Source organism: Opisthocomus hoazin, chromosome 5 (assembly GCF_030867145.1).
Source record: "Opisthocomus hoazin isolate bOpiHoa1 chromosome 5, bOpiHoa1.hap1, whole genome shotgun sequence".
Classification (NCBI taxonomy): domain Eukaryota; kingdom Metazoa; phylum Chordata; class Aves; order Opisthocomiformes; family Opisthocomidae; genus Opisthocomus; species Opisthocomus hoazin.
The window spans coordinates 47347999-47363189 of record NC_134418.1 but is presented as its reverse complement, the minus strand read 5'-3'; the positions used below and the strand labels follow the sequence as shown (position 1 = coordinate 47363189).

At 38.5% G+C, this 15191-nt stretch overlaps 1 protein-coding gene across 1 annotated transcript in view; it reads left to right on the top strand.

Moving 5' to 3' along the window:
• Nucleotides 1–14229, top strand: part of IQCM (IQ motif containing M) — a 108953-nt gene extending 94724 nt beyond the window's left edge. The window contains 1 exon segment of the mRNA XM_075422097.1: nt 11235–14229. Coding sequence (XP_075278212.1) covers nt 11235–11332 — 98 coding nt within the window. The 3' untranslated portion in view covers nt 11333–14229.
• Nucleotides 14230–15191: the final 962 nt, after the last annotated feature.

Genomic DNA, 15191 nt, shown 5'->3' with positions numbered 1-15191 from the left:
TTATGAAGCCAGAAATTCTTTAAATCCTACACTCTTGGCTCTTGAAACATATTTACTTTTTATTACCATGTACTTATTTATATTCTTTTTGCCTGATCTAACTAGTTAGTGTGCTAGTTTTCACAAATATGTTAGTGTCATTTTTCTATAATGTTTAAAAATTAAATTGTTTAAAAATATGCAGAACTGTTAGTGAATTAATTGTCTGTCTTTGAAATCAATGTAAACTAAATACTAAATACTATATACTAATTACTAAGTACTAAATCCTGCTAAAATGCCTGCTTTCATTTGCTTTGGGTTCTATAGGCAAAACATTCCTTACCTCTATTTCACTTGATGCCCATGGAAATTTTTAATATAACAAGAGTCACATTGCTGAATATATTCTATGGCCCAGACATTCCACTTTCTAGTATTTATAACTGTTCTTAGGATTTCAATCACAAGAAGAAATGCTGAAGCTGTTACTTAGCAGGCTCCGTCTTTGATCAGCCGGAAAGACATTTCGGGAGATATAATTCAAATTAAGAAATTTGAACCAATGATTTTAGTGATCTGATTGAGTTCCTGATGACATCTCAATACTGGCTCACGAGTCTGACAAATTATCTGCAGAGACATAAGAAGCTGCTTACCTGCAATTATTTTCATTGCTACATCACATAAAACCAGACTCTGGGATTCTTAGACTCATAGATCAATAAAACATTGGCCACGTTATATGAAAGTGCTAAGCATCAATGAGAAGACAGTTCCTATTCAAAGTACTAGGAAAATAGGAATCCATTCATTTCAGGGCATTTTTTTCCCCCCGGAGTCATTGTTACTGGCCTTATTCCTGTATCTGATTTGTTCTTTTGAATAATTTCCAGCATGTGCCATATTTAATACAAATGCTTCCAGTCCTGAGTAACGTACTGGAGTTAATAATGTAGTGGCAAAGTTTTAATATTTGCTAATCTGTTTTCAGTTGGTTATCCTGAAAATAATGTCTGCTTTCCCTACTGGCAGCTCCAAAGACTATAGTGAACAGGTGGGGCATTTTCTTTCCAGGAAACGTCAGTTTGATGTCTGGAAGCAGATGTAGTTTTCCCCGACTTAGTGCGGTCTATCTTCTAACTTAATAGGAGCTCTAAATAGCTGACAGGTGATAATACATCTAGTCAGCTCAAAGCATATTCTGACTATGCTGCCAGCTAGTAAATGGGAAACTTTCACTTCTACAATGGTGATCTTAAAGAGAGCACCTTTTAGACCAAGAAATCATGTTTGAAAAATGTTCGGATTAGAAAATCAAGTCAGCTACCTTCACAGATACAAATAATTGATACAGCTACGTGTATAGAAACATTATTTTGCAAAACAGCTGATATATTGGTTATCTGATATTAAAAATAGCTTTCAAGGAAAAGGAGATTATTTAAATCTCCATTGTAGACTCCTCTTGAATGAAGTCTGTATCTAATCTGACCTCTGATGTCAGCTCCAGAGCAAAGATCTAAGCCTAAACTGGTAGTAATTATTTTATTCCAGAAACCTATTTTCACTTACTGAGCATTTTGGAAGGATTGAGTGCGGCTCTGTGAGTGCAGTTCTCATGGGCTGAAGGCTTTTTCTCCAGGCTCTGGTACTCTTTTGATTACTTCTGCAGTCATACTAGTTATTCCAAAATTGCATTATTTAGATTCTCTGGGAGAAGAGGGGGAGGAGAGGAAGATGAGGGAAGCAAGTTCAGGTATTAGTTTTTTACACTTGCTCTCAGTCTTACTGTCTCCGTTCAGTCTTCCCTGGTCTGAGAGAGAACCATCTGTTCCTCTCACCTTCCAATTTTTCTCAGCAGTTGGTCAAGCATTTAGAAAGCAGTATTTTCTTCTAGATACAGTAATTTGTTCTCTGAGAGCTGCACTGCTGAGGATGCTCAGCTAATACCCAACTTTCAGTCCTGCTCCAGCTAGTTCTTGGTGTACGTTACTGCAGACTGTGTACCCTAAAGAGACTATTTGATGTCATATTGAGATGTCATCTAACTGCACATCATGGTCAATTCATAGCTTGGATCACAGCCTACTTAGAAAGCAGAAAATCCATTTTAGGGTTACTAGTACAGCATGTGGAAGCAAAGGAGATTTAAATCTGAGGCAACTGTTCTAGCACCATAAATATGTAGGACCAACAGTGTAATGATCAGATTTGTGTAACAGAAGGATTCTTCACATTCTAACTGCATGCAAGGCAGATGGGCTATTTGGGTTAGCTAAAGAAAATCCCATGGGAATGTAGGATGTAGAAGGTGTGAGAGTCGAGCTGTACTGTAGGTGTGCTGATGTTCTTCAAGCGTGGTAATCGGGCATCCGCAATCACAGAAGATCACAGAATGTTCGGGTTGGAAGGGACCTCTGTGAACAGGGCAGAGCTCTGAAATGTGGTAGCAAGGCAGATCTTCCAGGTGAGGCTTGGAAGTAGTTTGGAAATGTCCGGTCAGAGGCTTTGGGACTTTTTACTTTGGGCCTATGTAAAAAAAGGACTACAGCAGCTAGAAGACTGTGCTACTTGGGTCTTTTGCAAGGGCCTGGAGTGATGTGAATGAAAGGAAAGCATAATCAACAAAACAGGGCTTAAGCAGAGTCACCTCAAGCATTTGCGTGTAAGCAAGGAAGTGTCTGCAAGGCACCATTATGGGGAACCCCTGCCCCGACCCTTTCTGGAAATCCACATAGTGGGGTGAGCTGACAAGAACATTGAAAAAGAAAGGCTTCAAAATATTGTGATAGTCCTGAAAGAAGTGGACTCCCTGCTGCACCCATGGCAAGGATGAAGTAGAGTTTTCAGGAGGCTTCCTCAATAACGATGAGTCGAAAAACTAAGTTTCTACTCTCAGTCTACTTTCTGAGGGTTGGAGGACGTGCCAAGAATACAGCAAATATTGGGGCATGACAGAGGGGGAAAATATACTCGCTCGTGGAAGTGAGCATCCAAGTAACTGTCCAATTTGCATTTCCAGTGACTGTCCCCTCTCCTCAAATAACATTACCTTATGTTTTTCCTGATAATAGGGAAAGATCCTAAATGTCTCTACAGATTTTGTATAGAAATTATTTTAACTACCGTATTTATAGGGCTAAATACAGACCATAAATGGAACTGTATTTGAAGTCAGCTCAAATAAACAGAGTGGATCAAGAGGAGGGATTACTGTGATTTAACAAGGAAATCCAGTCTAATATATTTTTAGTTGGTTGCACGACATCCATGCGTGGCTTATAACCATCATTGTAATGCTGAAGACAACTTTCCATCAACTAGCAATAATAGCCCTTAAAAAAAAAGAGTCTTTGTACTGTTCTGCCATTTCTTTGCTTGCTCTGGAAAGATCAAGAAAGATAGAGGTAATTGCCACAAGTCTCTGCGGTTTGCATGAAAGTTTCCCATTTTCTGACAGTGGATGTCTGATGTCATGAATGTACAGATCATAGTGTTTAATATTCATACCTTCTCAGAGCAGAATTATTCTAGATAAATTTTTGTATGTATGAGAGCTGAAAATACAGAGAACAATAATATTTAGAAGCCCCCAAAGCATAAAATATTTTTATTCATAGTTGTTCATAAAGGTCAGTTAATTCTGACAGAAGACTAAAGTGTTGTTTCCCTTTGGTAAAATAGTAAGTTGTTACAGGACAAAAGATGTGTTTGTTGCTAATTATGTACTGGCTTTCAAGTGATGAGGAGTTTTTTGCTCCCAGATGTAAAAATTATTGAAAAATATGTCTTGGCAAAATGGAAAAAAATGCAAAGGAATTTAATTGAGTAATATGCATTCGCTCTTAAATTCTTGATTTAGCATTTTTATTTCAGCATTTCTATTCCATCACCTGACTCTCCAGCCACTATCTCTGAAAGAAAATGTTGACTTTTCAGGAAATTAAGACCTTTGTTGAATAGTTGGAATTTGACTAAAGGCTGACTAAGGATTACTTGCATGAGAGAGATTTTATAGAAACAGCTTCCCAGATGTGTGGGTACGTTTGCATGTTTCAGGAGCATTGTACGAGGATATGGTCTAATATTCGGTTGTGAAATGCCAATTTTTTCAGTTTCTCAGAGATCAAGGATTTCTTGCTTCAAATGCAACGGTAGAAATAATACTGTTCTTTAGCAAACATTCTTGGACAGATTACAGAAATCTGTTAAATATTAATTCCATTAAGGATGAATATTCAACTAAAATTAATTGCAAAAAGAAGTAAAAATAATTTCTTGAATTTATTTTAAAAGGGATGCAATGAAATGTATAGAAACCTGTAAGTAGCATTTTTAATAATACAGTGAAGCTTATGATAATTTAATTGTATATTTGAGGGTAATACAGGTACAAACTTGAGAAGAAAAGCATATATATACACTTACATATCTGCATATATACATGTGTATGTGTGGATGTTACACACACACACACATACATATATATAAACATGACACGTGAACCAGGAAATAAAGCTGACAATAAACTGCTCTTGGACAGCCAGCCCACAGATTTCATATCTGTGCTTGTCCAGATTGTGAATTCCTGCATCTGTTCTCACTTCCATTTGAACCTGTTTGCACCTTTATTTCCTGGTATGTGGATTTTAGCAGCATGGAATTATGACTGGATAGGTGCTGATGCCTGATCCGGACATTTGGGGAAGCTGGTTACTGGAGTATGGTGTAGCAAGGTAAATTAGCAAGGAGGTACAGATGCAGGGGCTATGTCCTCAGTGAATATGATTGGAGACGGTAAAGAATTTTGAATATTGGGAAAAAATTGTGGTGCCTGTTCTCCATTTGCTGCACAGTTTTTTAGAGGAAATAAACATTTTCTTTGGTTTTTTTCCTTGCTCAGTATTTCTCTCTGTCCTTTCTCATGTGGCCCATCAGCCATGTGGATATTTTGTAGAAAGAATAAAGACAGATATATAAGTAGGAAGTAGGAGAGAAAACTCAGTGTAACTGCATTTTCCTTTCACATGTGTCTTTTCTTGTGGTATATTTCCCCTCAAGAGCATTCACAGGGTGAAAACAATGTAAGGGCTACTGAAAATGTGTTGCACTGTACCGCATACTTATTATCCTAATTAATTCAAGACAGATAGCATTTGAATGTAAAATAGCCCTCAATATCACTACAAAAAATGGAAATACAGGATGAGAAATGCGGTATTTGTTTCAACGATCTTAGCGTGAGGTTCAGTGTACCACAAGGGACTATGGCATAAATGTTCAGAGGTATTCATTCTTCCCACCCTGCATGTTAGAGTGTTCAAGAGAAAGCTCTGTGAGATGGATAATTTGCTTTTCCAAACCATAGAGGTATGTAGACACTATTTCTAACCACTGACTGGAGAGTGCAGCCACTGTGGAATTATTTGCTCCTGGCACTTTGTTCTAGGAGTACATTTGACTCACAGCAAGCAATGTTACCCAGGTGGTGTCTTGCCCTAGCAGCCTTATATACCAGTCCCAATGAAAATATGTATAATATTGAGGTCTAATCTTCTACAGAATAAGATCAAATAAAAGCCCTTCGAACAATCATGAAGGAATTAGAAAATGAAAACCTTGTGTAAATCACTAGAAACATCTCAGACTTTACAAAATTCCTAATTTGATTCTCTGACAGAAGAACAGCAGCCTGAAACAAAACTACTGAATCCTCCTTGGTACAGGTAAGGCATCCAGCTCCAGGGTCGCTATGTTTTTCTGTGGAGCCCTCACTCTGATGTACCTGCCATTGAGTGGTCCCCTTTGAACAACACTCAGGACCTGCTGTGCTCTTCCATTGAAATCTCAGCTCTTCAGCAACCTTACATTTTTACTTTGCATCTGATAAACTTATTCTTGGAAAACTGAATTCAGGATCACATGCTCAGAGCTTACTCAGCCTTTCTAAATGAAGTCAGTCATCTCCCATGTTAACTAGATGATTTAGAGGCTAGTCCACAATTAATTTTACACTGAAAACAATAGAGATAAATATTCTCTTGAGAAAAATCTGAGGAGTTTTACTTTAGTTTGTTTGTGAGGAATGGCTGGTACAGGGAGAATGTGAATTTGTATTCATTATACTACACACATATTACAGGGAACATATTCCAATAGCAGTGTTATTGTACAGCATTATACAGTAGAAAATGTGAGCAATAGCATTTTCTGGACCTGTAAGAAAAGCAAAGATAATGCCCTCCCATCCTTCTACCAAAGTTTATTAGTCTCAACACCAATAAGACCACCCTTTATTGGCAAATGCAGTTATCCCACTTGGCATCAGAGAAGCTTAAATACTAACCAGTCTGTGACTTTTTCTTCTCTCCTTAATACACAGAGGATTACCCTTGTGAAGGACTACATAAATAGAAGATGTGATGGCTTTGCTTTAACTACATTAAGCCTGTCTTTTTTTCTCCTGGCAACAGTTTTAAGCATCAGTGTTGCATCCATATTAAGTGTGAATTCCCTGGTGTAAATCCCATTAAAGCTTATAGAATTTTAGTTTTACTACTTAATAAATTTCAAAGTGGATTATCTTGAGAAATATGTAACCAACCATAACACACAGAACACAATCCCATATCAGCATACTGTAGCTAAGATATGGAAAGTGCTAATGGAGACATGATGAAGCAGCTTTGTATTATATGTAAAGAAAATAGAATAGAATATTTTAAGTTTGTAACTTAGCTAATATTTCAGTATTGACTTTTATTGTGTGTTGCTTTCTTTTGTCACTTCTACTCATATTGAAATTACATTCTTTCAGCTTTTGTGCTTCTGCATTTAAAATAATAATGATTTGAGACACCTTTTCCAAGCTGTTAGATCATAATACATTCTTATATACACGGTAGTCATTGGACCTACTGGGGAACTGGACAATGAGAGAACTGATACTCAGCTGCATGTATTTTAAGAGGATCGTAGAATCACAGAATTATATTTTAAGAGGATCCATGACTCTATGTCACATACATAACTATGTATTCACACTTTCTGAATTTGAAATTGGTTTATAGTATTAAGTATAGGCTTCCTCTAAAATTACTGTGTTTGTCTCTCAGGAGCTTTCAGGGACTCGGGCCTTTCTGTAAGTGCTGCTACATTGGATTTGCCAACTTTAAAAGACAGGTTTCAGGTAGAGGAACCTGTTTTTCATTGAAGGCAGGCAACACTCTTGAACTTTAGATCAGTGGTGCTGCTCTGAAGTCAAGGTGAGGCTGTGTCTCCATGGGCTGGCACCCTTTCCCCTGTCCCTCTGTGGGGCAATGCCATTCCTCATGGGTGAGGGGCAACTCTCTCTTCTCAACCCCAAATTTAGCTAACAAAAGTAGGCAAAAGGTCTAAGCTTTCTATGCTCACCCGTCTCTGCATTTCTGCTAGAATTCTTTGCTTTTTCCCATTGTTCACATCCCTCTGTACATCTCACGTTTTATTTGTGTTGCCACCATGGTGAGTTGGGAAGTATCACTGTAAACTGCAGCCAAGGTCGTGAAAGAGCAGACTGTGATTATTAGTTATATTCAAGAGACTGACCCAAAATGTCATTACAGGCTTCCATATTTATTATCTCAGAGAATTCCATATCCAATAAGAATATGAATTTTTTTTCTTTACATGCCAACCCTCTAACTCTGCCTGTGATCTGAAAGTCAAGCTGTCATCTTTGCTTTTAATGATTTTTTTTGCCACAGAAACTTACTTTACAATATTGCTGCTAACTTGAGCCAGCATAGGACTGAGGCTGGTTTTGTAACTCTATTGCTTCTGCAAAGAGCTGAAGTGAAAAAGGAAAGAAGTGAAGAAGAAAAAAACCCCAAGAAATTACATTTTTTATAAAAATAAACAGTTATGATACTGAGTACTTACAGGAACACCAGTGGTTCAAAAATAAAATGGTGTGTCTTCATAGTCCTTTTTAATGACTATAACTGTATTTACAATGTCTTATGGCAGTAAACATGAAATAGCATCCATTTAAACAAGCAAAGTGACTTATGCTTCTCTAATGCTTGTAATATCGTAAAATTGAAAAGCAATTTAAATATGATTCATTCATGCTAACAAGAATTAGCTAGGAAGCTGGAAAGAGGTATCACTCAAGATTTCAGCCTATAGCTTCCTTCTCATGGAAGCATCCAAACCAACCCAGTCTGCTTTACCTTCCAGTGTTCCAGGTCATGCTTGATTTAATCTTGAATTTCAGCAGTGTTCAGTGGCCAGCTGTGCAAAGTCTGAATACCTGTATTTGTGATACTAGCTAAAAATGCTTTCCCTTAAGAATAATTTGTAGATCTTCATCTTTCCTCTGTGACTAGAACTTGAAGTTAGATTTGCAGCTGACTGTGTGACAAAGTTGTACAATTCTGCGTTTCTTCAACTGAGGGTAACTTTGTCCAGGGTGAGTTTGGCTGCTGTACCTCTGATGCTGACAAATGTAACATGTATATTTGCTGCAGCGCTTTTACCACCAAGTGATACATAATTTTTCTATAGCTTTTTAAAAAAATAGTAGGTAATTAATGTTTGCTAAAGGGTTCAGTATTATCTTAACTTTCAAGATGAGGAAACTGAGGCAGATGACCAAGGCAATCTGTTACAGTGCACTACCACAGTCACAAGATTTTTTCAAGGCATTTATCAAAAGCAACAAATAGTTGCAGAAATGGACATGTCAAAAACAATTCACTTAAATGATCTCTTTTAGACTTCCCTAAGTTTTTTGCCCACAGGAAAAATATTCAGTATCAGTATCTCATCACAATGTGTCATTAAGAAGGTGTAAAGTGGCTGCCTCTGCTGTGAAGTATACCTGTACAGCTTCATGTGTGAACACTACAAGTTAATTTTTAGGTAGCATGGATTTATCTTGGAGAGCTGGCTTACAGCAGCTTTTTGTTTGTCTGCTCTAAATGTATCTTGAGGAATAATTGTGAAGGATACTTTGTATGGTCAGTTTTTTGTTGGTTTAACAACATACTGTTCTTGGGGTTTTTTTAATGAAATACTTCTGGCGTTGTTGCGTGTACTTCCCACTACCCAGTCCCACTTCTGACACTTCTCAGTGCTGATGAGACTTTGAGAAGCCGCAAGTACTCTATCCAACAAGGAGAGCTTTGGTGAGAGAGTCTCCATCTGCAAAGCCTGGACAGGCCAAGTGCACCATGCAGAGGAAGAAACCAATTTCACTTGACCTTTGTTATTTGCAGTTTTCTAAACTAGCAAAGGTCCATTTTTTTTTTCTTTACCTGAGCAGAATAGGTAATAGCAAAGTTTAAATATGTGTATGATAATGGATTATTTTATACGGTTCAGCTCTGTGTATATGGGTCTATTTTCCACAGATCGTGCCAAGAGACTTCCATTCTGGGGCTTTCTGCTTATTTCTTCCAGCTGCTTCTCTTTCTTATCCCTTCTGTTGTTCCTCTCCTCCTGTCTCCTTGTTTTCACTACTGATGGAGGAGAATCTTGGTTAGACATTGAAATCATAATGTGAATGTTCTTGGCAATTGTTGCTTTCTATACTCTTTATAATTATTCTCCAGCTATTCCAATTGTATTTTTCAATTGGAGACCGTCACTGAGGACTGCATTGCTCAGTCAGAATGTTAAAGTTGCAAATAATCTTTCAAGACGATTCGTAAGGAACATGTCTGACATTGAGACACAGCAGGAGTAATATGGTGGCCAAAAAGGGTGCTGGCTGTGTTGACCAGAGTGATGCAGGAAGGAAAACTCTTTAAACAGGTCTTCATTTCCTGCCTAGTCCCTAACCTACTGTACAAAGTCTGTCTGCAATGGAAAGCCTCCGTCCAATCTCACCTTGCAAGTTCACTATCAGCAATAATAGGATTTGTGGGACTTGTTGACCCAACCTTCTTCAATGGTGTGGTACTGGTTAAATGCACGAAATGAGGGTGTGCGTGCATGTGTCTGTGTGCATCATTTGAATCCTCTATTGTATTAATGACAGATAGTTTTAAAAGAAAAATGAAAAAGTTGGTTTACATCTGTGGAAGTCATTTGACTACCTGTTAGTCAGATGGCATTAATCGTAGTCTTGCCAGAAGTGAATCAGTCCTCCTTGCTGCAAAAAATAGCTGACGTGGAGGCAGCAAAGTGCCGTTTTCTCACATGTGAAAGTATTTGCGGAACAAAGTCCTTTGTTTGTTTGTTTGTTCTGTGTGTGTGTGTTTGTTTTCTCTACTTTTGGAACATATTAGGAAGCATCCTGCTCTTGTTATTTCTTTTGAATAGTCTATTTTCTGTAGAAAGTAATATCCACATGGTAAACTCCTATTCATCGAAACTGCCAAATATGTGCCATTTTAAAGCTAAATATATGTTATTTTATTTTACTTCAAAGCAAGCCAAAATACATACCAACAACATAGCTCTGGATGGTGTTGGTCATATTTTCAAATGAGTATTTACTGTGTGAGGCACTTCTCTGAAACAAGCTGAGCTGGTAAGGGGCTGCTTTATGAATGCAGTACAGAATGCAGCATTTCTTCCTCCTCTTACTGTGGACTTACCTTTTCATTGTAAAAATACGTATTTTTCTGTTCTTGGAAGCATGTGAAGCATGACCTTGTGTGCCTAATGCAGTCATACTTGGCTCCCTAGCACTCCTCATTCACTTGCATTTTAGGAGTGTTTCTCCAGGGGACATAAAGATTATGAAAAAGTGTTCAGTTTGGGGGAAGTGTTAGTACTTAGGAGCTTCTGTGTGAATTCTTGCACCCTTCTGTAGGTATGAAGGGCTGTTGTACAGAAGTGTATTTTTGGTCCTATTTTTCTTCCCTCTTGATAGGTGCTAATAAGTCTTTTCTCTCGTCGTTCTGGTGATATTTTCTAGTAATTGAAACTAGGAATAACTTAACAATTTCACATCCTACTTGGATGCTTGAACTGAACTTTGCTTGTAAATGCAACGTGGTCTGTAAACAAAGTCAGGTCAAGTCACTCTGGCTAATAATTTGTTTATTTTGAATATGAGCTTGGTCTCCCTGAAACAGTTTGAAAATTCATCCTAGGTTTTCAGAACAGTCTCAGTTGGGAAAAGACATTCATCGGTCTTCTCCCAAGACTGTAGAATTTGGGGGTTTTAGTTTTGAAATGCTATGGTCTCTGTTGTCAAACTTCTAATTATTAAACTTCTGATATACTTCTGATTAATAATTTATTTTTTTTTATTGCAGCATTTTCCCATCGAAAGTCAAAGAAAGCTCATTTTCAAGTTTTAGCTGCATTGGCGACTTCTTCAATGAGAGAGTGGAAAAGAAAATCACCTCTCTGATCAGGATTTCTGTTGCCACTGCATGACAAGTAGCTGGTGAAGTCTTCAGAAGTCAGGTTCCAATGTAGAGACACTCTTTTGCAGGGAAAGAATATTACATCTGAGAGTAAGCAGGACACAGGACTCTTCATATTGAAGACTTCCTTAACAAGGACAAAAATAAATGTGAAAATCCACCAGGTTACATAATTTCAGGCCATTTTTAAAAACATATGTATCAATTTGCATATGATAGGGTGAATCAGTGTTGCAATGTACATAATGGATTCAAAGATCAAAACACTATGACATAGTTAATTGATAAGAAAAATGTAAAATTCCACCAACCAGTAACCTTCCTAGAGCAACATGTAAGCCAGTGGGTTTCTTTTTTCAGGTCTTTTTTCTTTAACCTGTATAAGGGTCAAATCTTTATTCTGACAGTCTTCCTGTAAGTGGAGAGACAACATCTTCCAGTAAAAATTCAGTAAATATTTTGGAATTTGGGGCCTAGAAGAGTAAATGACACCTCCAGTTTTTCTCAGTAGGTGCAGTGGTACCTCTGTCCCTGAAACTGGCATGTCAGTTGTGCAACATGGAGGCAAGTATTGAGGACTGCAGGCAAGGATTGTTTCTTTTGTCCTGTAAGCACGGCTGACAAGTGATGCAAGAAAATCGTTAAGGGATATTATTTTCACAGAGTTTTCTTCCCAATTGCTGCACAGGCACACCAGCAGCTGGTTCAGCATCCGGCCCACCTGGTGGTGCGAGGCAATGGGTACCCTCTGAAATAGATGTGCTGCTTAGGGAGATGTGTTTATCCACTGCCAGCTGAAGCCCTTTAGGAGTTTCCAACGGTCCATCCCCAGCTGTTCATGCCCCTTCTGCCAAAACAAGGTGCTTAAGCATCTGGCAGAAGGAAGTCAATCTATAATCATTTCTGAGTTTAAAAATTACCTACCAGATTATCGGTTAACCACCCTCCTGCTGTTTAGTTTGAAGGCATAAGCATGTTACGTGTGAACAGATGATGCTGCAGATTTGGGGGTAACCTGGGTGCAGAGGAGAATTTGGAGAACAGCTGAAGCGTTTGCTGCTGCTGCATGGATTGTTCCTGCTTTCTCTCAGTGGAAATAGTAGGGTAATTGGAAGGCTTCTTCTTTCCTTCATCCTTTTTAACACAAATGTGAAAAGTAATCTTCTGAATAGATGCTACTGTGGGACATGTACTCTGGCTCCATCCAGTTACTAGAAGGAGGGTACATGTGTTGCCCTTTGCCTGTTTCAGTCTTTTTCAATATTTTAATTGTTATTATTTTCCAGTATTTCTTTTTTGCTATTATTTTTTATTAGTAACAAAAATTTTCTGTTATTGTATTTCTATTATTTTCTAAAGATTCTTCTGCCGTGCTCTTGACCTTGTAAACAATGCTTTCCAATAGCAAACACCCTAAGTAAAGTAACCAACATTAACCTAAGTGGTTTACTTCCCCTCATCTTCTCCAGAAAGTGAGTGCACTGGCTGTTATCTGTTATCACTGCTAGTGTTTTGGGTATGGTTCACCACTGGTTCCTCTGCTTCTCCACTCACCATAGCACCTGTGCGAAACTGTATCAGGGATTGAAACCTGCTTGGCGTTCTCTGGAGCCAGCTGCAGCCCACGGCAGGGCGGTCACCTCCCTCTGCCTTGTCAAGCTATGTTTGTTCCAGCAGCATCCACTATTAGCAGTGGCATCCAGGTTATCCTTGGCAGGCGGCTGCCCTCTCTCCCCACTCCTTCCAGCCCCAGGGGAGAGTATGTCTGTCCAGCTGTGCTCGAGGTAGCAGCAGCCCCCCTCACCTGCAAGTTGCCTGGCCCAGGTGCTGTGGCACTGTGGGGGTCAGCCCCCCCCGTCCCCCAGTCCAAACCTTGCTGGCTGCTTTACAGTAAATGCGGTGACTTGCACTGCCAATGAATTCAGCCAGGGCATTTTCCTATGAAACTTAACAATTGTTTTGATGTTTCTTAATACCAGCATGCCTTACGTGCCTCTTTGGAGGAATAAACTTGTATTTAGCGGAATGACAATACGTCACTCCCGATCTACAAAAGACAGTGTAAGGTCAGTGAAGAGAAGCCTTCACTTTCCAATAGTCGGTTTCTATGTATAAATTAGCACTTGATGCTCATCAAAGAACAAGAAATATTGGATGTGCTCTAAATGTCCATTGTATTTTTGAGCCAGCTACCTGATGGAAGTCATCACTTATATGTAAATGAACTGTCAATGGCTTGCCTCCGTTGGCAGTTGCTGGACTGTGAAGGGTATGCCTTAATAAGAATCAAAGCTCTTCACAGACTTTGATTTACTGGAAATAAAATAGAAAAGTCCTCTGAGACTACAAAGGACACTTGTTTCAGATAAAATGTCTAGACAGCAGCAATATATATTTGGGGCTTTTATTATAGCAAAACTGCAAATTAGAATAGAGTGCTGAGAAAGTTCCTGTGACCCAGCCGAGTTCAAAAACACTGTTTCAGACTGATTCTTGAAACACTTACACTCAAATGAAGTTCATGAGCATTCAAAAAGGGACAGAAAAGATCTGCAGGGTCAATGTTCAGGTTTGCTAGAACTCTAGAGCTTCTCAGATTTTACATTTTATCTGACAAGGAGGGATTTGCAATTCAGCTGTGATTTAAATCAGTTAAAGAAAACAGAGGTCACGCGTTGTGTTTCAGTGCATTAGATAACAAGTCTGCTTTACAGTCCGTTGCTGGATGATGGCTTTTTTCATTGATTATTGAAAATAAAACACAAAATAGAGATTAATTCTGTAAAATGTTACATTTCAAAATGAAACTGAAGCCTGCTTTTGCTAAGACATATCTGTCTCTTGCTTTAAGGAAGGCAACTCAGATAGCATTTCTGATAAAGATGTGGAAATTTCAGAACATCCAGTTTACCTGAAAACTATTATTGTTACTAAAATCTTGGTTTTATTTTTACCATCACTGGCAGTTTTTTTTTTTTGGAAGCTTTACTGAATTAAAAAAAACTTTATTGGGTTGAACCTATGCCTTTTATCATAGTCTGTGTAACCTGGGCTCAGTATTTTTGCCCAAGCGAATTTAGATGCCAAATATAAATACAGTATGTGAGAGCTTGGGTACTTAAATTAGAATCTTGGTCACCTGTATGGCTAATGGAGAATCCAGAAGGCAATGCAGTGAAGCATCAATTTCCAGCACCAGAGTTCTCTGAATCATCTTACTTGTGATTTATCCCAGCTTTCCAGGAATCATCCTGCACTCCTTGTGATCACCTTCTTTTCCATCTGTACAGAGATCAAATGGAGACACATGGTAGTGCACCCTACCAGCATTTCTTCCCAGTTGCTACCTTTGGTATTGGAAACTCTGGCTTTGTAACACATCAGTCACTACTTTTCAGAGGATTAATGTGTTTGTGTGTCCGCATACCTGAAACAACAGCTCTGGGATGTGTGAAATGCCTGGGAATCTATGTGTCACATTGCATCAGATAATTAAAAAAAATCAATTTTGTTAGCCGTCAGGTTTTTTCATGGTGCACGTTTATGGTGCTTGAGGAAGTGTAAGTCATCTATGATGTGGGTCTCAAAGAGGAGACTTGTATGGTGCTCTCATTCTTTGAGTGCTACTTTTGAAGTGGAAGGTCAAGGTGGGATTCAGACAGAAGGCTGAATAATTTTTGCTGACCTGATTGAGATAATCAATTTGCCATTGCCATCCAAATATAAAACCAGAAATAGTTCAAGAGGATCAGGCTGAGTCTGCAAGCAATCTGAAATTTGTCTCTGAGAGGTACAAAAGGCCCCTTCCAATACAATAGGCTACTAACTCTTAAAGCTGAACAG